Raw genomic sequence first — 24,710 nt, 5'->3', positions numbered from 1 at the left:
ACAGAGACTGTCTTTTCTGGATCTCTCACTTTCCTTCTTGCTTTCTCTGAACCTTCTGCCATGGGCTGCATCTCTCCTGAAGCAGCATGCTCCAAATTGGACCCCATCATGTAAAACCTTATCCATCCCTTGTGCTACCTGGTAAGTGTGAGGTGGCTTTAACTGGTTTTCTAAGTACCGTAGGATGAAGTTCAGAAAATGCCTAACCAATCTGTGTACGCTGCTCAGTATTCTCACTTAATGCAGTTAACACTCTCTAGGTGGAGAGCACAATGTCTTACTTATTGTGGTTGGCATCTGCCTGCAGCTGACGTTTTTAAAGACTGGTTTTAAAAACAACAACAGTGAAACCCTTGAATTCTCAGCTCCTTTTTCAGAAGCCTTCCCTCTTCACTGAGTCTGGACCAACTCTCCCTTGCTCATTCTCCTCCTGCTGATGTAGTCTTTTCTTCTTCCTCTTAATGATTCTTCCTATTTCCATCTCAATTTGTGCCTTGGCCTTTCTGATGTTTCCCCCACATGCTTATGCTACTCTTATAACTGTCCTTAGTAATTTGACCTAGTTCCCACTTTCTGTAAACTTTTCTTGAGCCTGAGGTCAGTGGAGAGCTTGCGACGTCGCCAAGCTGGTCCCTACTACATTTCCTATTGGGATGGCTTCTGTGTGCGTTGTTTGCATCGTTTCTTTGAAGAGCTGCCAGTTTCCTTAACTCCTTTCACCTTTAAACTTGCCTCCCATGAGATCTTACTTACCAGTTCTCAAAGGGTCTCAGGGTCCCTTGTCTTTATTTCTCCTTGCCCTCCACTCCCTGCAGGAGGGTTGGGAGCTCGGTCGCCTCACACTCAGTCTCGGCCAATTTGCCTCCTGCCTTTACATCTCAGACCCGTCTCCGGTGGCTGACTGGCATCACTGCACTGCTGTTCGGGCTGCCTGTGCCCTGCTGCTTCCTCTCCCAGCAGAACCAGTTAACCCAGCCTGCGTGCTGGCCAGTGTGGCACAAAGCAGTGACGAACAGGGGCTACCATGGTTAAAGCCATCCCCAGGGCTCCACTAGCACCAGTGAACGTGTGCCCAGCTGTCCTTTCCCACACTGAGCATTTTACAGTTTATGAGGTTAAGAGGATTTTGCTTTTCTCCTCTCTTTAAATCCAACGCAGAGTCAGTTTAGCACTGGATTTGCTCCCCGTTAGAGTGAGACTGAGAATAATGGAGTAATTGATATTTCCCCTCACTCAATACTGAGATCCTGGTGCTTTCTGGCTTTCCAAACACCAGTTAAGGGCTCCTACAAACCAGGAGGCAGCCCAGCAATGGTGGGAAGTCCTGGACATCAGCAGAGGTGCTCCCACAAGCTCCTCATGGTGACCTATAGGACATGTCTCCTCCCAAATGTGCCTTTGGGTCACTGGGAAGCATCCTGAGCTCCCCCTGCAGCTATCCTGTCCTGGGGGTTGGCAGAGCAGCTCCCAGGGGTGGTCCAGGTGGATCAAGAAGGTTTAGGAGTGGTCCTTCAAGCCTGACCCTCCTTTCCCCAGGGAGGCTGGAGGTGGGACAGCAAGGGTGGGATTCACCTGACCACATGTAGATGTGTAGGACTGGAGCATGTCTGGGCTGCAGCTACAGTCAGAGGGAGCCAGACCGTACTGTGATGGAGGACGTGGGTCAGATAAGCACCGACCAAGGGGGAGGAGACGGCCAGCCTCATCTTCCCAATATTCCTGAAAGGCAAGGGGAGCACCTGGGCTGTGCCTAAGGTGAAGTGGGTGCCTCTGCCAGCGTGGTGGGTGCCAGGACCCTGCAACGACAGCTGTGGCAGTGCTCAGCATGTGTAACACCAAGGCAGCAAAGAGATGGTGCTGGAGGGGACACGGTCACAGAGAAACCACCCCACCAGCTCCAGGTATCAAACATCCCCAGCCTCCGCTCCCAGGGAATGCTCCCAGAGCTCAGGGAAGGACGGCCGAACCCTGGGTCCCAGAGCAGCACCATCCTGCACCAAGGGCGATGAGCATGGCTCAAGGCTGCTCACAACCTGCCGGGGACCACAGGGCCACCGCCCCGACCCCTTCTCCCCTCCTTCGCTCTCCTGGCCAGGGCTCGGCCCGTGAATCGGGACTCCAGCTATTTTGTTTCAGGCAGCCGGAGCTCATCAAAAGGAAGAAAGGCTCCTTGTCTCGAGGTCGCGGCTCTAATCCTGTTATGTGTCTGCGAGAGAAAGGAGGACGACGGAGTGAGGAGGACAGACCCGGTGCCGTTGCCAATTCCCTTCCCTTCGCACCCCACGTCCCGTGCCAGCCCTTGCCCAGCCACAAAAGGCCGCCTCCCTACCCGACAAACTAACCAAGCATTTAAATTTAATAGCTGTCCACAGCCTCCCGTTTCAAAGCGATTAGGCGTTTGATTAAAGCCCGTGTGTTGCTTTGCTGGCTGGGAGGCAAATTCCTCTGCAGGGCCCATGAAATCGGCTTCAGTGACCAGCACAGCACACGGCGGATGCTCTTCGCCGTCCCCCCCTGCTCTCCCGTCAGGCGAGGCGCTGATGGGGAGCCTGGCCCCTCGGGTAACCCCAGCTTTCCCCTCCATCCTGATGCACCCGTGCGTGCAAACCACGCTCCTCCCTCTTCGGTGCTCTAGCAAAGCCAGAGCAGGAGGAGAGCCCCATGGGCTGGGACGTGCCGTCACCTGGGCACAAACTGAGGCACGGTGAGGGACGATGGCCACTGAGCGAGATGGGGCTCCAGGGCTTGTGGCCGGCTGGAACGAGATGGGGAGCGGACATTGTGTCTTCATGTGAGAAACGGGAGCGCGCCGGGTAGGTGAGTAGGGTCCACAGCGGGGACACAGCAAGGAGGGGAATTAAGGGGTCAGACCAATACCCCAGAGCAGAGGGACAGGGGAAACCCCAGCTCTCTTAATGTGTGTGTTATGAACAGGAGCATCCCTAGACCTGCTTAAATCCTCGTGACCCAGTTTTGCCGGGCATCCCAGTCAGTCCCACAGCCCATGTGGGTGAGCAGCTGCAGCCAAGGTGCTGGACCGAGGATGACACCCATCCCCTCGACTGCTCCTCATGTCCACCCCTCACTGCTCGTAACCGAGGGGTTAACACCCAGGAGTTACCACCCCAGCTTTGTGGAGAAGCTGGTCCCCCACTGCCCTTTGCTGCCTGCCACACCTTGGCCATATGTTGGGCTCCTCTGAAAGGATGAAAAACGGGTGGCAAAGGGCAGGCAGCTCTGGTTGCCACTTTGCCCACCTGGGAGGCTCCCAAGGTGGGCACCTCTGGGTTGAGCCAGGGCAGATCCGTGATGGATGGGTTGTGCCAAGATGGATGGGCTGTGCTGGGATGGATGGGTTGTGCCAGGATGGATGGGCTGTGCCGTGGTGGCAGCACGATGGGGGGGCTGTGCCATGTCAGTCTCACCTCCAAGGTGGGCACTATCCATGACGGATGGGTTCTTCTGTGCCAGCCTCACCTCCGAGGTGGGCACCATCCATGATGGAGGGGCTGTGCTGTACCAGCCTCACCTCCAAGCAAAAGAAGGAGCGTGGCAGGGATGGCTGCTTCCCCGGATCACCCAGCAGCTGAAGGCTGCTCCATCCCCAGGAGACCTGTCTGCTGCTGACCAGCAAAACAGGAGGGAGGTTCCTCTGTCTGGTCAAGAGACCAACATTATGTTGGCTGCTTCTTCCCTGCAAAAGAGATTTTCTTCTCTCCCCAGGCAGCATCCAGCTGGACCCACAGGCACTGTCAGAAAGGATCCCAGTGAGGAGCAGGCATTTTCCAGAGCCCACCGTGCAGCTGCGTGTTCACCGTTTGGACTTGCTCCCTGGCTGCCCCATCCCACCCCATGCCTGCCCACATCCAGGCCTGCTGCCTCCCTCCAGGACGTGGGGTGGCCTCCCCCAGCCCACAGTGCCCCTCCCCTCCTCTTCCCTGCAGCCCCACAGGCGTTTCTCAGCCACAACCCCATGTCATTCCCGACCCCCTCCAACATCCCCATCCTTACGCATACCTGTAAACATTTCTTCTCCCCTTGCTTCTCATACGCAAGCATGGGTCCTCTCCCTCCAGTCACAGTAATGCTCATCCCACTCCAGCTCCCTTTCCCTCCTGCCCAGCCCACGGGAAGCTCGTGCCCAGCCTCTGCCCATGCCAGGACAGCCTGCCTTTCCATGAGGCTCTCTTGGGGATCAGCATCTCCTCTCTGCGCAGCCAGGCTCCTGCTCCCCCCCAGACAGCTCTCCCCTGGCTTTGGCCCCAGCCGCCTTTCACTGCTGTGTCCGTGCTGCCCCGATGTTCTACCCACGGCTTTCCCTGCCGCACCGCTCCATGCTGGAAGGGGAATGGCAAAATCCAAAGCCCTGGTGATGCCAGTCAGCCACTCACTCTGCTTTGCGGGATCTCTGGGATCGCCTGCTGGCTCCCACCACCACCCCTCATTTTTTAATCTCCACAAGTGAGCTGAGAATTAATTATTTAGCAGCTCACAGAAAGCATCGGGAAGGTCTAAAACATGCTGAGCTGCAGCTTTAGCTCCTACCTACCCCGGGGAGATCGCCGGCTGCATCCCTAACGTACGGCACGCTTAATATTGTATGTTGATTAATTGCTTCATTTCCTTTCTCCTGAGGAGCCGTGAGTTTTGGCTCGTGGATGAATCCGTCTCCGGAAGAAATCAGCTCCTGCAGGAAGCAAGACAGAGCCCTGGCCAGAGAGGAGGGCAGTGGGAATTCTGGGGTTCCCTGGGGGGAGACCCCCCTGCGTGTGGGGTCCCAGGGCAGGGTGGTGGCAATCGGGGGGAGCTGCTTCTGATTTACACCCACAGAAGCCAGGCCAGCACTGCCAAAGCTGCTGGGATGGTGATGCCGGTTTCTTCTCCGAGTGAATGGAAACAAGGGGCTGGGAGGGTGACAGTGCTGGAGCGTTTCAGCTGCAGAGCCCAAAATCCCACCGACATCCCAGGCAGCTCCATGGAAGGGCGGCTGTTGGGGCAGGAGGTGGCTGGGAGCATGCTGGTGGTGACAGCTACACCCCGTGTGCACCTACACCTTGCAGGGGGACCCCATGGTGGGGACAGGGATGGAGCAGACCCTGCGAGCAGGTTGAAGCCCAGGTACCTCTGCCAAACATCCCAGGGTGTCCCACCTGTAGCCCAGCGTGTCTGGGATGGCAGCACCCTGCAAGGTCCCCGCTCTGGTGGGATGCATTGCAGAGCCGGGAGGTGCCCAGGGAGGACAAGAAGGGGGACTGGGCACCCGCCACCCCCCCGGACGATGCTCAGAGGGGACCCCGGGAGGCTGTGTCTGTGTCAGGAGATCGCAGGCACCGGCAAGAGGCTTAACTTTAAAAAAAAATGGTTTATTTCAAGATCTTCCTTTTTTTTTTTTTTTCTTGTTTTTACTTGTATTTCAAAAAAAGTGGGGCAAAAGTACAAAAAAAGTCAGTTGCGGAACGGTAAAGGTTTAGAAATCACAGCGCTGAACTAACCCAAGCGAGATACATGGAGCACAAACCAAACACCCCCACGACACGACGTGGCCAAAGACCATGTACAGCCTTTGGCTTTGTATTATTATTAATTAATTTTTGTTTTCCTCTGTACAAAACACACCAAAGCATGCCACGGAGCGGGAAGAAGAGATACCAGACGGGGAGGAGACAGATTTGTACAGCAGGGGACGGGAGGGCTGGCTCCCGCTCTCGCCTCCTCCTCCTCCCCTGCTCACGTCAGGTTGTTCTGCAGACAGTTGAGCTCACCAGCGTCCTGCTCCCCTTTGCCGCTGCCGTCGTGCTTGGGCGATGTCGAGTTGTGGATGTTAAATGGCTCCTCATCCTTCAGGCAGGATTTCAGGGAGTCCTGCAGCTTGTGGGGAGCACTGGGGTCATCCTGCCAGGAGAAATGGGGGATCAGGAGATGACTGTGCCATGGGGGACACTGTTGCAACGCGGAGGTGACCTGCTGCGGGGACCGGGTGGAGGCACCAATGTCCCCAGCAATGCAGCATCCTGACCTGGGCTGTGCCTCCTTGCAGGCAGCCCCTGGCAGCAGGCAGGGCTGCCCAAAGGTGAATATAGACGTCTCAGCACGGGGGGAGCTGGTGGGCGACAGGGTCCGACCCACTTGGGATGACTCGCTGCCATTCCCTGCCACGGGTTCCCCACCACCCAGCACCCAAAGCCGCTCATCGACAGCACGTGAGAGCCGCATGGCCACGGGAGCCGTCGTCCCCCCCCCCCCCCCCCCTACAGCCACCCCTGCCATCCCCCCTCCACCCAATTTCTCTTCCCATTTCCAGCCCAGCTCGTCTCATCGTCCCCACGACAATGAGCAGCTCCCCGAGCAGCGCTTGGCAGGAGGCCCGAGGGGTTGGGTTTATTGGGTTTGTTAGCGTACAGCTGGCCCTGCCCTGCTGCTGTCCAGATCCGCCAGCGCTAAAGCCAGGGACGCCTCTTCCCGATGTGCCCCCGCAGCTGCCAGGAGCATCTTCCCCTCGGAGCTGGGCTGCACCCCGAGTCTGTCCGGCATCCATGGGGAGCACGGCCCTCCCAGCACCAGCGTTGGGCAATGTCAGTGCCAGGTAACGCTGGCTGCGTTGGGTAACGGCAGTGCCGGGATTGCCCCGGCGTCGGCGTCAGTGCTGGTGGGGCAGGATGAGCCCTGGAGTGGGGGACTGCGAGGGGAGGATGGGCCGCAGTGGTGAGGCACCCATTGGCATCATAGAACTTATGGTGCTCCCGGTGCCACATGGCAAGCAGGATGTGGATGCAGATACCCACAGGCTGGCGTCACGCAGCTGTGCTCACATGAGGATAGGAAACCTCCATCTTCTGAGCAGTGACCACGAGCGGCACCCAGCTGGTCCAGGGCTCGTGCCATCAGCTCCACAGCAAACACAGAGGGATGGGCACTGCTGCCGGGCATCGAGCTCCATCACCCAGCCGAGGGGCTGCACCGCATGTCCCCAAAAACCCCTTTCCCAGGGATGTTGACCCCACTGCCCCTCCACATCCTCAGTGTGCTGCGTCCCAGGCACCATGTGCCATGGTAGGAGCGAGCCCTCCCCATCCTGGAGGGGATGAGGGACGGGCCAGACCCCAGTGAGATGCTGGGGAGCAGCACTGATTTCATCCCAAGGTTCATCCTCTCCACAGCGGGGAGCAAGCTGGCTCCGGGAGCCTCCTGCCAGGGCGGCTCGGCCGAGCGGCGGCGGACGCTACGGCTGCTAAAGGTGGTTGAAAGACGGGGAAAACCGGCAGCGGGCTAAGGCAAAGGCTAGAGGGACCTACGCTCCTCCTCCGGCTCACGCTCGGCAAAGCCCTTCGCTTCTCTCTGTTTCGATTTGAAAGACAGGAGGTCGGATGGGCAGCCCCGGGGGCCGCAGGCGGCTGCATCCTGACCACAGCAGCAGCATCCTGGAGTGTTTCATCCTCCAGCATCACCCGCCACTGCTGGCCATCGTCCACCAGTCCTGCCCCAGCGACGCCGCAGCCAGGGAGCATCATCTGCTGCAGCCACACTGCACTGGCTGCCCCTCCCTGAAAATGCCGGCACAGCCACCCCTGCCACCCGTACATGGAGCCAAAGCCGCCAGGCAGCTCCAGATGGTGCTTCCCCGGGGAGCCAGGCGGGCAGAAGGGGACAGGCCAGGGAGACAGCAGGGTGACACCGACTCTGCCTGGCCCAGGTCTGGTTCAGGTGGTCCAGGCAGGATGCGGCACGGCAGGACCAGGCAGCGAGGACAGAGCAGTGGCTGTGGTGGGATGGGGACAGGAGGGTGCAGAGGGACCCCCAGACAGTGCCAGGACCACGGGTGGGGGGACAGACAAGATGTTACCAGACAGAGGGACAAGGGTAGGACAGCAAGCGGGAGGGGGGCACAGTGCCATGAAGCCTTCTTACGTTTGGGTGGGAGCCCTCGGCGATGGTGGAGAGGGAGAAGTTGTCGTTGTGCAGCTCGGACGGGGTGCGGTATCTGCTGGGGGAGAGCAGAGCGCAGCGGTGAGACTGCAGACGCTGCCAAGCAACCCCCATGCCCTCAGCCATGTTTTGGGGTGAACCCAGTGTTGGGGTGTGTGGTAAATGCTCCCAGCACTGGAGGTCTGGGGGCTAAATGTCCCCAGGGATGGAGATCTGGGGCTAAATGTCCCCAGCTCTGGGGGTTTGGAGCTAAGTCTCCCCAGGGATGGAGGTTTGGTGCTACAAGTCCCAGATCTGGGGGTTTTGGGGGTCTAAATGCCCCCAGGTCCGGGGTTCTGGGCTAAATGGCCCCAGAGCTGGCAGTTTTGGGGGTCTCAGTGCCCCCAGATGGAGGGTTTGGGGCTAAATGCTGCCAGCCCTGGGAAGGTGCAGGCAGGTGCAGGCAGGGCAGTGCTGAGGGCAGCCCAGGGCAGGCAGGAGCCGCAGGCTCCCAGGGCTGGAGAGGGAGACCCATGGGCTGGCACCGAGTGTTGCTGCTAATTACACTTGGCACGTCCAAACACTAATTAACAGCTCATTAGAGAGCCAGGCTGGGAGGGCATTCTCCTGCCCAGCTCCAGGGAGGTGGGCAGGGATTGCTGGGGCGGGGGATGACCCCAACTTTGCCCATGCCAGTCCTGTCCCCAGGGACACAGCAGGGACTATTTCCAGTGGCCCCTGGGCAGTGTGGTGAGCCCAGCCGGTGGCCCCCCGCTCCCAGTGAAGCAGATTAACTGGTGCCAGTCAGGAGCAGCTTTAAAGGATTAACGGTGGAGCAGGAGCCACGACCCCGCAGGTCACCCGCCTGCGGGAGCTTTCCCACCCACCGTCACCTTGTGCCCATTGGCACAGGGGGTCCCAATGACAGCACACGGGGACAGGACTGCATCCAGCCCCAGTGCCACCGCCGGGAGCTGAGCCCCCGCCCCCCCCCCCCCAACACCGCCGCAGCCACCGAGGTGCCACCCCAGACCAGCTGGGGACAGTGTTTGGGTGCCAGCCCTGCCCCGATGCCACTCACTTGGTCTTGCGCAGCTTGCTGTTCTCCGTCTTGAGCAGGTAGAGCTTCTTGGCAAAGAAGACGGTAAGCATGAAGAGCAGCAGCACCACGAGGGCAGCCGAGCCCACGGCCACGCACATCACTTGAAAGTCGGTGACGATGGCCTCACAGCGAGTCCCCTTGTGCCACGTGTAGTCCTGCGTGTTGCACCTGCAAGGGGAGGTGGTTAGGGACCCCCACCCCAAAATGTGTCACCATCCCACAGAGCTTCCTCAGGGGACATCGGCATCTGTAACTGGGGAGATTACAGGTGTCTGATGGGACCCCCCACCCCCAACGCTGGGGTCAAGTGAGACAGGTCACAGTGGGGGACACCAGGAGTGGAGTTAGGGTCCCCCCAGGCAATGCTGGTCCCCTGCACCCATGACTCCCAGCCCCAGCAGTGGTGGGGAGCGGGGTGGCCAGCGAGGATCGGGGGGACACCCACATCCCCCCATGCAGGCGGGCTGGGTGCCAGCTGCACCACGCGTGCCGAGCCGTACGGGACAGCCGGCATCGGCCCTCCCCGGGCGCAATCTGCCGGGGCCGATTAGCGCGGCGGCCCCAGAGCCTCAGCTGCAGGGCCCTGACCTAATTCCTGGGCAGCCACCGCCCGGGGGGCAGGGAAAGACCCTCCGCCTCCCAGCGGGACTGGGCTGGCAGGCAAAGGGGCCTGGGTGGGTGGCACGGGATGGAAAGCCCGGGAATGGGCTGCACAGGGATGGAGGAACTGGGAATGGGGTGCATGGGGATGGAGAGACTGGGAAAGGGGTGCACAAGGGATGGAGAGACTGGGAACGGGGTGCACAGAAACGGAGAAACTGGGAATGGGGTGCACAAGGGTTGGAGAGCCCAGGGATGGGATGCATGGGGATGGAGACCTCCCACATGCACCCCCCATCTCCCCACAGGACCTGGGGCCCCCGTGCCTGTCCCTTACCGGCAGAAGGCCCCGTGGCTCTCCACCAGGTAGCACTGGCCGCCGTTGTGGCAGTAGCTGGGGACAAGGTCGCAGACGGAGCGGCAGGAGCTGTTGTGCCGCACGTAACCGCTCCGGCACTCGGTGCCATTGTCGGGCTGGCCCCGCTCCCCCGGCCGCGGCCACGCCGTAGGGCTGCCCCCCATGACACCAGAGGGCTGCGCCGGGGCCACATTGCGGCGGCCGGTGGGGTGGGGGTCCCGCGGCGCTGGCTGGGCACCAGGCATGGCCGAGGCAGGTGGCCGGTAGCCATTCTCGTCCTCCAGCCCCCCATCTTCCTCCTCCTCTTCCTCATCCTCCTCATCCTCCTCCAGCTCATCCTCCTCATCCCCATCGGCATAGAAGGAGGTGGTGGGGTAGAAATCGGCTTCGTCAAAGGGCGTGAAGTCATCGTAGAGCTCGTGGAGGGCCCACGGCGTGGCTGCTCCCTCCGGCTCCCGCTGCTGCACTGAGCCAGCCGCCCCCTGGCTGCCCCCGGGGAAGCCCCCCAGTCCCTCACCCCCCTCAAATAGGTCGTAGTAGTCGACGTCGATGATCTCCGAAGCCGTCCGGTCAGCCGGCGGCTCGGCTGGGCTCGGGGTGGCGGTGATGGGCTCCTCTGCCTCCAGCCAGGTCAGATCCGTCCAGCCGCGAGCCCCCTGTGCCGGGGCCGGGCTGGATGTGGCCCCCCAGAGCTCGGGGGGACGCCCTGAGTCCCCCGCGGCACCTGGCATGGGGCTGGGGTCACCCAGCACGGGGTTCCGCGGCGCAGCTGAGCCCCCGGCCGCCAGCAGCAGGTCAGATTCAGCCGAGTCGGTGGCGAGCGGCGGGCCGGGGGGGGTCGGTGGGGTGGCTGTGAGCTCCCCCAAACCCCCCGGGCCGGGCAGAGACGCTTGCGTGGGTCGCTCACCGCTCCCTGGCTCCTCGGGGCTTCCAAGGGCCACCGCCACTGTTCCCCCGTCACCGGGCCAGGTCACTGCTGCCTGGCCATCCTCCGCCATGCTGGCTTTGGGGGGCAGAGCACTGGTGTCCCCCGCCCCAGCGCACCCCACGCACCCCTCCAGCATCACCGCCGGGTCCATGGTGGCAGCCGTGCCCCTACTGGGGGGCTCTAGCTGGGGTCCTGCCGGGGGCTCACCCCCTGCCGCAGCCCCCCCGGAGCCGGTGCCGTTGCTGTTGCTGGGCCCTCCCAGAGGATCTCTGCTCGTTGGGTCCCACCGCGGGGGGCTGCTCTCCAGGGAGCCCTCCCAGCCTCTCCCGTCAGCCTCGCTGGTGTTTTGGGGGGGCCACTCGGATGCTGGAGCAGGACAAGGAGAGAAAGATGCATCAGAGGTGCCCCCCACACCCTGGGGAGGCCACAGCGGCTGGTTGGGGGGTGGGGGTCCCAGCAGGTCCCCACCTGCTCAACCTCGCACTTACCAGCACCATGACAAGACATGGGGGGGGGGGGGGGTGTCGCTGCACCCCAAGGCTTTTACAGCCCCTCCCAGGGCCTGAAGGGGCAAAGCCCCCAGCGCCATGGGTCCTCCTGCACCCACAATGGCCCCAGGCATCGCCCCAGCTCTGTGCCCCCCCCCACGACACGGCCCCTCCCAAGGCAAGCTGCCCCAGCCAGACCCTCCAGCTGCCCTGCAAGGGGATCCAGCCCCCTGCAAAGGGATCTAGCCCCCCTTGCAAAGGCATCCAGCCCTCCTCTGGTTCCTGCAAGGGCACCTCATACACGTAATGGGATCCAGCCCCTTGTGACAGATCCTGTCCCCTCCCTGCAACAGGATCCTGCACCCCCCCACCCCACCCCCAAATAGATCCAGCCCCCTCTGCAAGGGGATCTAGCCCTCCTCTGGTTCCTGCATATGCAGCCACTACACACAATGGGATCCTGCCCTCCCCACAACGAGATCCAGCTGCCTGCAAGGGGATCCATCCCCCCCTACAAGGGGATCCAGCCCTCCTCTGGTTCCTGCAAGTGCAATCCATTCACACAACCGGACCCAGCCCCTGCAAAGGGATCCAGCCCCTGAGAAGGGGATCCAGCTCCCCCCTGCAATAGAACCCAGCCCCCTTACAAAGGGATCCAGCTCTCCCTGGTTCCTGCAAGTGCACCCCACAATCACAAGAGGATCCAGCCCCCTCAAGGGGATCCAGTCCCTCCTCCAAGAGGATCCAGCCCTCTGCTGGTTCCTGCAGATGCACCCCATACATAAAGGGGATCCAGCCCCCAGCAACAGGATCAAGTCCCCCCCACACCCCAGCAAGGGGATCCAGCCCTCCTCTGGCTCCTGCAGATGCAGCCCATACACACAAGGGATCCAGCCCGCGGCAAGGGGATCCAGCCCGCCCTGCAAGGGGAATCCAGCCCTCCGCTGGTTCCTGCAGACGCACCCCGTACATAAAGGGGATCCAGCCCCCTGCAACAGGATCAAGCCCCCCCACCCCACCCCGCCCCGGCAAGGGGATGCAGTCCCCTTCCAAGGAGATCCAACCGCTTCCAAAGGGATCCGGTACCCAGCAAAGGGGAACCAGCCCCTGGCAGGAGATCCCCCGCCCCGCTGCCTGCAGAGGAATGCAGCCCCTGCCCGGGACCGCGGCCCCCCCGCTCCCCCGGGGATCCAGCCCCCCCTCCCCGCGCCGGGATCCGCCCCCCGCCCCCCCGCCCTCCTACAGGTGATCCCCCCCCGCCGGGATCCCCCCCCCGCTCCCCCCGGGGCAGGATCCGGCCCCATCGCGGGCCGCAGCCCCCCCGGTTCCCGTGTGTGCGCCCCCTGTTCCCCCCCGCCCCGCTCCCGCTCCCGACCCCCCCGAGCGACCCCCCCGCACGCACCGAGGGCGCCGAGCGGCAGCAGCAGGGCCAGGGCCAGGGCGGTGCGGGGCCGGGCAGCCGCGGGGGCCATGGCGGCATGGAGGGACCGCGGCTCCGCCAGCGGGGCCGGCACCGGCAGCGGCTCCGCCCGCGCCCCCCCGCGCCGCCGCCGCCGCCACCGGGGGCCGGGGGGGGCGGGGGGGCCGGGCTGGGGGCGGGCGGCAGCCGCCGGCTCCGCCCGCGGGACCGGGCCGCGGCAGCGGGACCCCCCGGAACCGCCCGGCACCACCCGGGAGCCCCCGGCACCGCCTGGCGTCCCCCGGGACCCCCCGGCTGCCCCGGGCCACCCGTCCCTGCACCCCGCGGGGGCGCGCTGCGCACCCCACTGCTCCTGCGGGGGGATCCGCACCGGGACCCCCGCACCCCGGCATCTCTCATTGACACCCCCCCAGGCTGCTCCTGCAGGGGGGGAAGCCGCGCCGGGACGCCCCGCACCCCCCATGCACCAGCATCCCTCGCTGCCCCCCCCGTAAACTGCGCTTGCTGGGGGGGGAACCCCGCATCAGACACCCCCCCCCACCCACCCACCCCACCCCGCACCCTGGGGTCCCTCACCGACAACCCCCCCAGCTGCTCTTGCATGGGGGAGCACCGGGACCCCCTAGCATCCTTCAGCGGGACGGGGGACCCCTACCGAGCCCCACTCGTGCCCGGGGGGGCCGGGATACCCCCAGCAGCAGCGGGGCTGGGGCAGAGCACCGAAGCCCCGGCACCGACCGGGGCCCGCGCCGCCGCGACCCGGGGCCCTGCAGCAGGCGGCGGGAAGGCAGGGGGCAGGCAGGGTGCGGGCAGGGGGCAGGCAGGGTGCGGGCAGGGGGTGCTCCCGGCCCGGGCGCAGCCCCGCGGCGAGGCCGACCCGCGCCAGCGCTGGACGGGGCCGGGCGGGGGGAGGCGGCGCGGACGTGACCGGCCTCGCGATGGGGCTGGGGCGGGGGACGGCGGGGGACGGCCCCGGGCGGGAGCCCCGTGGCACCCGCGCTGGGGCGGGACCGAGCGGGCACACGCGGGGCCACGGGGGCACCTGTGGGTGCCCAGGGGCACGGAGGGACCCCCCGCGCCCCCCGGGGCACTACAGAGCCGGGCAGCACCCAGACTGCGAGGGTGCCACGGCCAGCCCCCCCGCCCCACCCCGCTCCCCCCGACGCCGCAGCACCCGCCACCCGCCCCGCGGCCTCCCAAGGTCACCCGTGTCCCCTGCCTGCGGCGCAGAACGTGCTGGTCGGGCCTGCTCCCGCACCCCATCTACATCCTCACCCTGCATCCTGCATCCCACATCCTGCATCCCACAGCCCACACCTACATTCACATCCTCACCCCACAGCCCGCGTCTGTCATCCCAACACCCCACACCCCATATTCCACATCCCACATCCCTCAGCCCACATCCCACATCCTGCATCCACATCCTCACCCAGCATCCTGCATCCCACATCCTGCATCCCAAACCCCACATCCCTCATCCCTCATCCTGCATCCCTACCCTGTATCCCGCACCCCACATCCCACACTCTGCAACCCGCATCCACATCCTCATCCCACACTCCGCATCCCTCACTCCCATCCCGCACAGACTCAGTCCCGCCAGGTCCATGGGTCCCCTGCGCCCCCCCGCAGCCGCGGTGCCGGGAACAAGCCCTGCTCTGTGCCCGCCCGGGGGTCCGGGGGGTCTGGGGGGGCCATCCCTGCTTAACATTCCCCGCGCCTCCGCCCCTCTGTGCGTTTCCAGGGGGATGGGCTGGAGGCCACCGGGATGGCGGGGGGCACAGCCGTGACAGCCCGGGAGAAGGGTGAGGGAGAGGCACCGGGGCCCATGTGCTGCCCATGCTCCCCCACCGGGCGCCCCCCCGGCTGTGGCAAAAGGCTGAGGGACAAGGGGTGGGATGCTGGGGAGGGGGATGGTGCTGAGCCAGTCACACAGGGCAAGGAGATGGAGCTCGGGCAGGGCAGCAGCACCCCCCCTGCACCCAAAGCTCCCCAGCACCCCCCCTGCACCCAAAGCCCCTCCTCACTGGGGCAGGGTGGGGGCGCACAGCAGCCATGCCTCAGGGTGCTCCTGCTCAGGCGGTTGGCACTTGCTGAGCTGATGGAAGGTTCCAGCCCTGGGGGTGTGTGGGGCAGGCAGGGATGCCCGGAGACCCCCGGGGCCACCCGCTGCTGGCAACTGCCGCGGGTCGCCCAGGACCACGCCAGGTCTCGGGGACGGCCACGACTGGGGGCCGTGCTAGCCCCTGGGGTGTCCCAGAGCGCCAGCTCCCCCTCGCTGGTGGGGTGCGGTGGCCCTGGCCCATGTCACCTTGCAGCATGGGGGTCCTTGCCCAGGAGCACCCCCCACCCTGGCCCTGATGCAGGGGGGACACCCCCTCCTTCACCGGGGCCACCGGCTGCCATCAACCGGGTACTGACACCCTGAGAGCTCTGGCTGCAGCCAGTGTCCCCCTGGGGTGGAGGGGGGGACCTTGCCCTGGAGCCGATGGGATCCCTGGGGTACACGGGGGTGTCGGCAGCCCCAGCCTGGCCGGAGGCTGCTCCCCCAGTCCGGGGACGCTCCCCATCGCATCTCCCTGCAGACACCTTTGCACGGGAAGAGCCCCCTACCCCCTGGCACAGCCCCTGCATCCAGCCCTGCATTGGGGGCTCCGGATCGGGCCCCCAGCAGGCAGCTGAGGTGGGCACGGAGGGAGGGAGGGTCTCACAGCCGCTGCTTCGGGGGGACAGTGGCTGGTGCCTGCAGGGGGTGGGGGTGAATTCCAGAGCCCCCCACTCCCACCCCCTGGGACACGCAGAGCCTTAACGCATCGGGCTTCGACCCGGGGCTCGCTGAGGCAGCAGAGCCTGGGGCTGGCGTGGGGCCATGGTGCCTACAAACCGCCTCTGGTCTGCCTGGGGAGGGGCAGCAGCAGTGGGTTGGAGGGGGCAGCTGGATGGACAGATGGATGGATGGATGGACAGACAGATGGACGGATGGATGGATGGATGGATAGATGGATGGATGGATGGATGGATGGATGAACAGATGGATGGATGGATGGATAGATGGACAGATGGATGGATGGACGGACGGATGGATGGATGATGGATGGATGGATGGATAGACGGATGGATGGACAGACAGATGGATGGATGGATGATGGATGGACGGACAGACAGATGGATGGATGGACGAACAGATGGATGGATGGACAGACGGATGGATGGAGATAGATGGACTGATGGACGGATGGACAGATGGATGGTCGGTGCTGACTTTGCTCCCACAGAAGGCATGGGGCAGCAGCTCCCTCCTCATGGCTGGGCCGGCCGCTGCCGCAGGGCGTGTTTGTTTGGGGAAGTGACTCAAAATATTTAAGGTGAATTAAACGACGGTGATGGTCCATCCATAGGACACGGTGTAGCTGGGGAGGGATTGTACCCCAACCCCCTTCTCTGCCCGGTTCCGCACCAGGAGCGGAGCTGGCTCACGGGTCTTGCCCTGCCTTGGGGGTCCTGAAAACCCAGCGGAGGGGTTTGCCCCCCCCAGCCCCGCTCTGCTCCACGCTCCCACCAGTGCCCAGCTCTGGCTGCCGAGCAGGGCCTGCCTGTGTTGTGGGGAGCCCTCAGTTCAGCCCCACATCCCACCTGGCAACTCCCGGCACATGCCAACAGCCGTGGGGCAGCCCCACACCGGCACCTTCCTCCTGCTGTCCCCAAGGGGGACGAGTGACAGGCTGGGTGATGGTCAGGGACTCCGAGGGGACAGACAGAGGCTGGAGAGAGGCACCTTCCCATCAAGGGAGCACATGGGAATTGCCCGCTCCCTGTGCTCATCGGGGTCCCCTGGGCTGCCTCCAGAGCCCTGGGATAGCAGGGGTCCATGGTGGGGCCGGCACTTCTGCAGCAGCTTTTGTTTCTCCTGTCACCTCTCCCTGGGGTGCCTGCTTCACATCGTCCCTCCCCGCCCAGGTACCGCAGATGCTCAAACTACCCTTTTCCCGATATTTTTAATTAACAAGTAGTGGAAAGGTCCAAAGAAAACCCGACTTCAGGAAATGCAGAGTTGAACAGACCAGACCGAGGGTGGTGGCTTTTGCCCCAGCTTGGGCACCGCTGGCCTTGGCTACGCGAGCCCTTCCCTCCCTCAAAGCATCCTCGACAGCGCGTCTGAGCCCAAGGTCAAGCTCAGCTCAGGCAGGCACGGTGGTAGTGGGACAGCTTTGCCCTTGATTGGGGCTGGCACGGCCTGGGGCATGGCTCCGAGGTGACAAGCTGGGATGCGACACTGAGAGCTGCAGGAAGCCGCTGCTTGCTTCAGCTGGAAGACTGAAACCGAACCTTCATCCTCCTCCGCACCCACCCCGGCCCCGCTGCCCTCAGCCTTAAATACCCCATAAAAACACCCAAACCACTTCTGCAGGGAACAAATTCACCCACCACGCACCAGTCACCCACCAAACTGTTCCCGACACTGAGTTGATCTGAAAATTGCTGTAATTTGAAGTCTTCGTAACAGAGCTATGTTTAGGGTTGCACGCGCAGCTTGGGGAAGGATGCTGGCAGACTGGGGAACGACACAGGGCTCTGCAGCCTCCACATGCCCCGCAGCGCTGGGGCTGGTATCTTCAAAAAGAAAAGAAAAAAAGAAAAAGAAAAAAAACCCTAACACACACAAAAAAACCACCAATCAAAACCCAAACCCAAACCCCCTCCCTGACCTGCACAGGGAGCTGGTGCTTTGGGCTGAGGGATTCGGTGTCGCCAAGTCCCATCGCTGGAGCAGCCACCAGCCCGGCTGGACCTGCTGGGGGGCAGAGCCCCCGCTCCTCTCCCTGCAGCCACCGCCTTCCAGCCACACTCCCCTGCGGCTGCAGAGGGAAAAGGTGGGAGATGTTTAACACTGGCACGTTGCAGCTCTGAGCTGCAAAGACCAAGAAAAAAACCTGAGCAAAGTGGGCCTGAGCTGCTCCGGGGGCAGAGCCCGCAGGGCGCCATGGCCCCAGGACCAAGCGCAGCTCCTGCCAGTTGCATTCAACACCTTTTGTGTCTGCGAATGTTCACAGAGTCTGCGAGGAGCGATAAATAAAAGTGTCATGGACCGGGGCCAAGCAGCAGCAAGTGACAGCACCTTCCCCACCTCTCCTTCCTAGCTTACGAAACCAGTTTAATACTTGCAATTTTGCAAAGAGGGCACCAAACACTTCAGAAATGCTCTTTATCTTCAAGGCTTTGCTCTTATTACAGCTGGAAATCAGGATGAATCAAAGTGGCTATTTGACAGTTAAGGACAAGGAGCAGTGACACCTCTTCAACCCGACCAAAAATGAAGGGAAAAGGCTCAGGAGAGCAGACAAGCCGAACCCCAGTGGTGCAGAGTGGTGAGCACACACCGTGTCCCTCTCACGACAGGTCATGGGTATTTAATGATGAGGGAAGCCAAGATCAGAGCAGCCAAGAAGACCAGATGTGCAGGTCGCAGAGATCAGCCCTGCGCTGAGCATCCTCTGAGGGCAGAGCCCCCCTCTGGCTCTGTGGGTCTTCTACAGCGTCCTGGTCCCCAGTGCTGGGAGGGAGCAATGGATTTCCACGGAACAGATCCTGCAGGGATCTAGTGGCTCTTCCAACAGCATGCAGACTAGTGCCCCAAGAGGAGACATCCCTCAGGGTCCCCAGCAGGACTCGGGCTGAACCTGCGCTGTGGCAGGTGCTGGCCTGGGAAGGACCCGCTCCTCCGCATGGCTCGGCAGCCAGATCTGGCTGGGCAACCTGGGTGCTGCTGCACGGCGACCGCCAGTGTTGCCAAACATCCCAGTGCCAGAGACCCGGCAGCAGGCTAGGAAAGCTGCTGGTTAATCACAGAATCGCAGCCTGGCCGGGGCTGGAAGGGCCCCCTGGAGCCCCCCCAGCCCACCCCCCTGCTGAAGCAGCTCTCCCAGGGCAGGCTGCACAGAGCCACGTCCCGGCGGGTTGGGATGGCTCCAGAGAAGGAGACCCCACAGCCTCTCCGGGCAGCCTGTGCCAGCGCCCGGCACCCTCCGGGGAAAGAAGTTTGTCCCCAGGTTCCGCAGGAGCTGCCTGTGGTGCAGCCTGTGCCCACTGCCCCTTGTCCTGCCGCTGGGCACCCCTGGCAGGAGCCTGGCCCCGTCCTCCTGCCACCGCCCTGGAGGCGCCTGTGGGCATCGATAAGGGCCCCCGAGCCTGCTCCTCTCCAGGCTGAACAGTCTGCTCCTCTCCAGCCCTCTCGGCCTTCCCTCCTGCGGGGGATGCTCCCATCCCCTCATCAGCCTCGCAGCCCCCACTGGCCCCTCTCCCGTAGCTCCCTGCCTCTGGAACTGGGAGCCCAGCACTGGATGCTGTGTCAGGCACCAGGTGGTTTTTAATCACAACTCAGAAGGACAGAAAATGAGAGAATTGGAAAAAAAATCCACCCCAACTTCCAAATGATCGCCCTGCAGTTTCCCATTGCAGCCTCCAGACGACACGGTGCTGCCCGGGAGCTCCAGGGTCCCCGCACGGTGACCCCGGCAGTGGCAGGAGGTTCCAGTGAAAGGGGACATGCCCATGCAGACAGCACACGGCCGGGCAGGACACGGCACAGACAAAGGGCAATACTGTTCCTAGAGAGCCGGGCAAGGGACCGGCTCCAGCAGAGCCAAGCCTTTGGCAGGTCACCCAGATCCGTGCTGCCACCCAATTGTCTGGGACCCAGCGTTTCTGACTGGGATTTGGGGGATTAGTGCATGGGATGGGCGCTTCTGGCTGGCAACACCCATCGGGGCCACCCCCATCATACCCACTGCTATAAAACCTGTGGGACTGGAAAAGCCATTTCCAGCCTTGCCAAATCCTGCATTTCCAAGTTTCTCGTGAGAAAGGTGCAGGAATTGAAGTAAGTGTCTGAGGACAACACAGACTTGCAGACCCTGAAACCCCAAACTCCTTCGGCGTCCTAATGTGCATTTTTGCCTTTAAGTCAGCCAAGGGGGGAAAAAACCCCACAGAACAACCAGCTTCTTAGGAACCCCGTGGTGGGGCTGGGACCACCAGACAGGTCCCGGCAGGGAGCTTTAGGAGACAAGTGCTGGCAGGGGAGCGAATGCCCATACCCGTTCCATTGCCCCTCCGGGCGCACTCACCCGCGTGTCAGATCGCCTGGCTCCGGCAGCATCAGGTTCTTCAGCTGAAGATGCAATGCCCCCCCGCCCCCCCAGCAGTGGGGATTAGTGGGGGACAGCAGGTTGTCTGGGGGACAGAAGGGCTCAGCACTGAGCAGGTGGGCTCCCATTCACCCTAATGACACCCTGGGCTCCAAACCACCCTACCACAGTTTCGGAGCAGATGCTGAGCCAGTGTGGAAGAGCTACAGTTTAGAGCCCTGGCCGAAACACATCGTGAGGCTGTGAACAGAAGGGATTTGCTCTCTGTAGCCCTGTGCCAGCCTGTGCCACCCCACACCACTGCAGCCTGAGCGACCCCAGCCCCTCACCGGCTGTGGGATCCAGCCAGCCACGCGTGCTCCAAGCTGCACCTCAGGCTCCGCTCAGCACCACCTTCTCATCGCTGTCACGACAGCAGCCCAGCCTTAGCCCCTTCTGCGGCCACAAAGGCCGGTAAACAGAGAAAACAGTTCAAAAACTGGGCTGTGATCCACCGTACTCTCTGCATTCCTTAGGAAAAAGGTCTTCGTTCGAGGCAAGAGGAGGAAAAACAAGTCACGGAGGGTGCGGCAGGATGGGACGAGCCGTGCTGAGGACATCAGCAAAGGCACCAAGAACCTCCGGCCCTTCCCACCTGCCCCAAGCAGCAGCAGCACTAAGGGGCCCACCAAGGCAGAGCTCAGCACCGGCCCCCAGCCCCGGAGGTCCCCACCCCCCTGCCCTTCCTTCTTCAGCCACAGGGAAGGGGGGACCGCGGGCATCACGCATACAGGATGCCCAGGAGGATGCTTCTTGCTTCTTCAGAGGAAAAGGCTCTTACTTGGTGAAGCAGCAGGAGCATTTAGAATGTAATCCAGATTGGATTCCCCGTTTCAGTTTAATCAAAAAGGCAAACTATCCTGGCAGCCTCTGAAGCCCTGTGGGAGAGGACAAAAGATCTGAACAGGCATCTCAATTAAACAATTAACAGCAAAGCCAGTACGAGAATAGAGGAACAGTGGGACCCTGCGCGGTCAGCGCAGCCAGTCCTCCTCTATGACAGCCTGCCCTGCAGAGGACTCCTTTCAAGTGTGGGATTCGACTGGGAACACAAGCCTGAGCAATCACCCAAGCTCGCGCAGCAAGGCAGTGGGAAAGTAGGAACCAAACAGAAATAATCCCGTTAGGCCTCAAAACACTGTTTTAATCGTCCACATTCATTAAGCTTTTAAAATCTGAAACGCCGTTGTCCAAAGCGGCAGATCGCCGAGTGCACTGTGAAGGGCCTTCGCCCACCTGCGTCGCTCTGGTGTCCCCAGCCGGCCGGTAACCAGCCCCGGCTCCACACCTGCCCCATCGCAGTCAAGACGCAGCCCCAAAACAGACCTGGATCGTATTCAGAACTCCCACCCACACTACACAGGGAGGGGAAAAGGAGACTCCAGACAAACCGGCACAAGCTTTGTACAAAAACCACTTTTTTTTTTTTTATTTCACAAAATTGGGTGGCTGTGTTGCAGGAATAAAACCGGCCCTATACATAGGATCAGATGAAAAAGTCAGCACATGTATTATTTATACAGAAACACAACAGTGTCAAGAATTCAGGTACTCTGTAGGATCATCACTAGTACAGTAAAAAATAGTCTCCATCTGGATCCTTTATATTTGAAGTTGATCACGCTAAAAACAACCTGAGGTTATTCTAAACTGGACTACGGTCTGAACCAGAAAATCCCATGCTCACCCCAAAGACCTGGAGGGAAAGGTAACATTGGGGATGAAATTCCGCTGTGGGAGGTGGAAGGCAGGCAGGCCCTGACCGCTCTCTGCTAGGCACTGTGGGTTCTGAGAGCTTGGCGGTGGGAAGCATCGCTCCTAAGCCCTGGAAGTAACCAGGCTGTGGCAACGGGCTGAGCGCGCAGCGGGTGTGCGGACAGCCCAGAAATGGTCACTGCACCATGCTCATGTGCGCTCAGGACCGGGGAAGTTCAACCATTAACATTGATGAGGCAATCACCTGAGTGCTCTTCAAAGCAATTTTTTTTTTTTTTTTTTTTTTTAAAAAAACCGTTTAAGTGGTTCTGTAGTTTCAGGTTATTTGGGAGACCTCTGCCCAGTCAAGCCTTAGCCCACCCCTTGCACTCGGTTGCTGAAGGCCACCCTCTAAATAAACAAGCAGCCTACAGAGCTCTGGCATGGAAACCTGTCAGAGCCTCTTAACGCCAGGAAGAGAGCAGAGAACCCGAACCACAGACAGCAGAGGACTTTCTGCAGTCAGTACCGATGAGCAAACAGCAGTCCTGGCAGCCTGGAGGTGTGTGCCGGCAGCACTGCGCTGCTGGTCCTGCTCAGCGAGCACTCCCGATGTGCCCACTGCAGCCGTGCCCGCCCCCGGCCAAGGCAGCTCCACGAGCAGCGGCGATGGGTGCGCTGTCCCGGGGACATGTACCGCGGCCGCCAACCCCACCTCGGCTGTCTGCAGGAGGTAGTTCTGGCATTCGCATCTCAGCCATCCCAACCCAACCCCGTATGCTAGCACTTCTTCGCTATCTACTTTTTTTTGTTTTGTTCATTTTAAAAAGTAAAAAGTATATGCTCCAAAAAGAGGGACTAAAAATCATGGTTTTATTCCTCAGTTGGCTACTGTACCAAACTACTCGGGGAAGGTTCAACTACCACCTTCAAAGGCAAAAGAAAGGTAAAAACCGGAGCAAGAAAACTCCTACCATTGAGTGGTTTTATTCCAATTGATTCACTCCTGGCTTCATTCGCACTGGATCAACATTTTCTTTAATAAGTTAGCGAGGCAGCCCCAGGACTTGGCTACTGTCCTTAATGATCAGATAATCGGTAATGAACACGGCTGGCAACCCTGCACCTTCTGTGCTACAGCGCACCCTTGGTTTCCTTCTCTGCTCAAACACTGGTTTGACATCCCATCTTGATGCTTTGCTCTACCCGGAGAACCCAAAACATTAAATCACAGGCAGAGTGGGCATGCGCTACATCCTAAAGCTCAGTGAATGCCTCCACCTTAGAAGCGTGTGGATTTTTTTTTATTTTTATTTTTTACCCTCCTCAGGAGAACCCAAAGCTCAAAACACCAAGACGAAAGAAACCAGACCCGAGCACGCTCTGGGAGGCAAGCAGACCAAGGCGTAAAGGACTTCCCACCAGCAACATGGAGGCACTACTGGCATCTTTGATCTAAAGCTTTCCCAAAGGAGTGCCAAGTACTGCCAGGTTACGAGCGGTGGGGAGAGGAAGGAAAAAAGATGCTGTGTATATGTGCTTGTATACGTGTATGTATATGCGCACATACATGACTGGGGCAGGCCAACGGGAGGCGAAAACCTCCCAAGGGAACAGAAGGTAACTGAGGAATTCATTTTTGGTCACCACTACGTTGCTGTAGAAGTTCCTTCTTCCTTGACTGCTTAGGGAGTGGCTGAGGCCGGCGGGGCTCCTGCCGGAGGTGGGGTCACCCCTTCCGGGGGCGGAGGTGGCTGTGCAGGAGGGGGATCTGCAAAAAAAACCAGCAGAGAAACAGTGAGCAGGACACTGGCAGGGGCTGAACACAGAAAAGGAACCAGGTGCCAGCTCCCAGATGTCTGTGTGCCACGGGAGACGTGGCTGGGCAAGGAGAGAGCAGCAGGGACTGGCCCCAGAGATGGCCACGAGCGCGGCTCCCCCGTCCCTTAAGCTTCACACGAAGCTCCACTGCGTGTTTTATTGTGCTTTTCCACAGCTGGGTGCTGTGTGGACTCTGAAAGAAGAAGAAAATTCTCATTTTTTTAACAGAAAAGATGACAGGCATGCAGCTCAGTGGCTGGCAAAGTTCACGTGAAGCAACTTTCTGAGCTGGAATTAGCATTTCTCATCTCCCAGCTCTGTGCTTGAGCCTTTAGATTATGGCTCTTTTCAGTTCAAAATAGATGGAACAATAGATTTCACATAAACAGAGCCTGCACTTAAGCTCTGAACAGCGTATGTAGGTTAAAGCAGAGGAATCTACAGATGCAGCAAGTAGTAGGAGGAAAGAAACGAAGGATACAAAAGGCGGGCTTTCGTGCACAGAGAGGAGATGCTAATGGAACATGACTGACTTGTTTAGTAGGGGAGAAAAGAAAAGAAATTAAGATAAGGGAAGACAGCAAGCAGGAATACAACCTGACATAAGATATTCCCAGAGGCAGAGACTCAGGAAAAGAGAAGGAAAGCTTAGTAAAGCTAGAACACCAAAAGAATAAGGAGCAAACGTGTGAACAAGAATAGCATTGGAATGGAGTATTTCGTGCTTGTGCTGGTTCACACCAGTGAGTCAGTGCTCCTCAGCCACTCGCTTCAGCTGAAGCCAAAATGGGATAGCTTTTCCAAATTCTTTTTTGGGAGAGGTACTACAAGCGATTACAATTCCTGCCTGTCTGGTCACAGTTACGCTGCACAACGTTTCTGGGGTTACAGCTGCTGTGCTGAAGCAGACCAGCAGCTTGTCTCAGGCTGCAAATAACAGACAGTTTTTTCGAGGCAGATTTTCGGCAGAGCAGCCCACACCAGCCACGCCAGCTCCTCCTCTGCTTTCTGGGCTCGGCCACACTGTCACGCTCATTCAAGTATCACCCACACAGTGGCTACTGACTTCAGCTGCTATTTTTTTGGCTGGCATAAATCAACTCCATTTTCGGAGGTGTACATATTTATGCCATCTAAGGAATGTTCCCAATATACCTTTTGCTTCTTCCTAATTAGAACTTCCTCTCCCTAATTTCACAGCGCTAAGTT

The 24,710-nt window shown here is 60.8% G+C and overlaps 2 protein-coding genes across 5 annotated transcripts in view; both read right to left on the bottom strand.

The window, feature by feature from the left end:
- Positions 1-5,407: 5,407 nt before the first annotated feature.
- CSPG5 (chondroitin sulfate proteoglycan 5) lies at positions 5,408-12,958 on the bottom strand. Of its 4 annotated transcripts, none has more exons than XM_055706840.1 (5): positions 12,781-12,957; positions 9,942-11,256; positions 8,984-9,172; positions 7,906-7,981; positions 5,408-5,892 (listed from the first exon to the last, which is right to left on the bottom strand). In XM_055706840.1, the coding sequence occupies exons 1-5, from the start codon at positions 12,848-12,850 to the stop codon at positions 5,728-5,730; spliced, it is 1,815 nt and encodes a 604-aa protein (XP_055562815.1). In that variant the 5' UTR covers positions 12,851-12,957; the 3' UTR covers positions 5,408-5,727. The 4 variants fall into 4 exon arrangements, with proteins under 4 accessions (XP_055562815.1, XP_055562816.1, XP_055562817.1 ...); XM_055706841.1 differs by having other exon boundaries at positions 5,410-5,892; positions 7,906-7,978; positions 12,781-12,956; XM_055706842.1 differs by lacking the exon at positions 5,408-5,892 and adding an exon at positions 6,284-7,335 and having other exon boundaries at positions 12,781-12,958.
- Positions 12,959-21,381: 8,423 nt separating this feature from the next.
- SMARCC1 (SWI/SNF related, matrix associated, actin dependent regulator of chromatin subfamily c member 1) overlaps positions 21,382-24,710 on the bottom strand; it is a 90,702-nt gene continuing 87,373 nt past the window's right edge. Inside the window, exon 28 of the mRNA XM_055706822.1 lies at positions 21,382-23,451. Within this exon, the coding sequence (XP_055562797.1) occupies positions 23,366-23,451 (86 nt within the window). The 3' untranslated portion in view covers positions 21,382-23,365. The remainder of the gene's footprint in view (positions 23,452-24,710) is intronic.

The sequence above is a fragment of the Falco cherrug genome, chromosome 4, assembly GCF_023634085.1.
Source record: "Falco cherrug isolate bFalChe1 chromosome 4, bFalChe1.pri, whole genome shotgun sequence".
Taxonomy (NCBI): domain Eukaryota; kingdom Metazoa; phylum Chordata; class Aves; order Falconiformes; family Falconidae; genus Falco; species Falco cherrug.
This window is presented reverse-complemented; position numbering and strand designations above follow the sequence as displayed.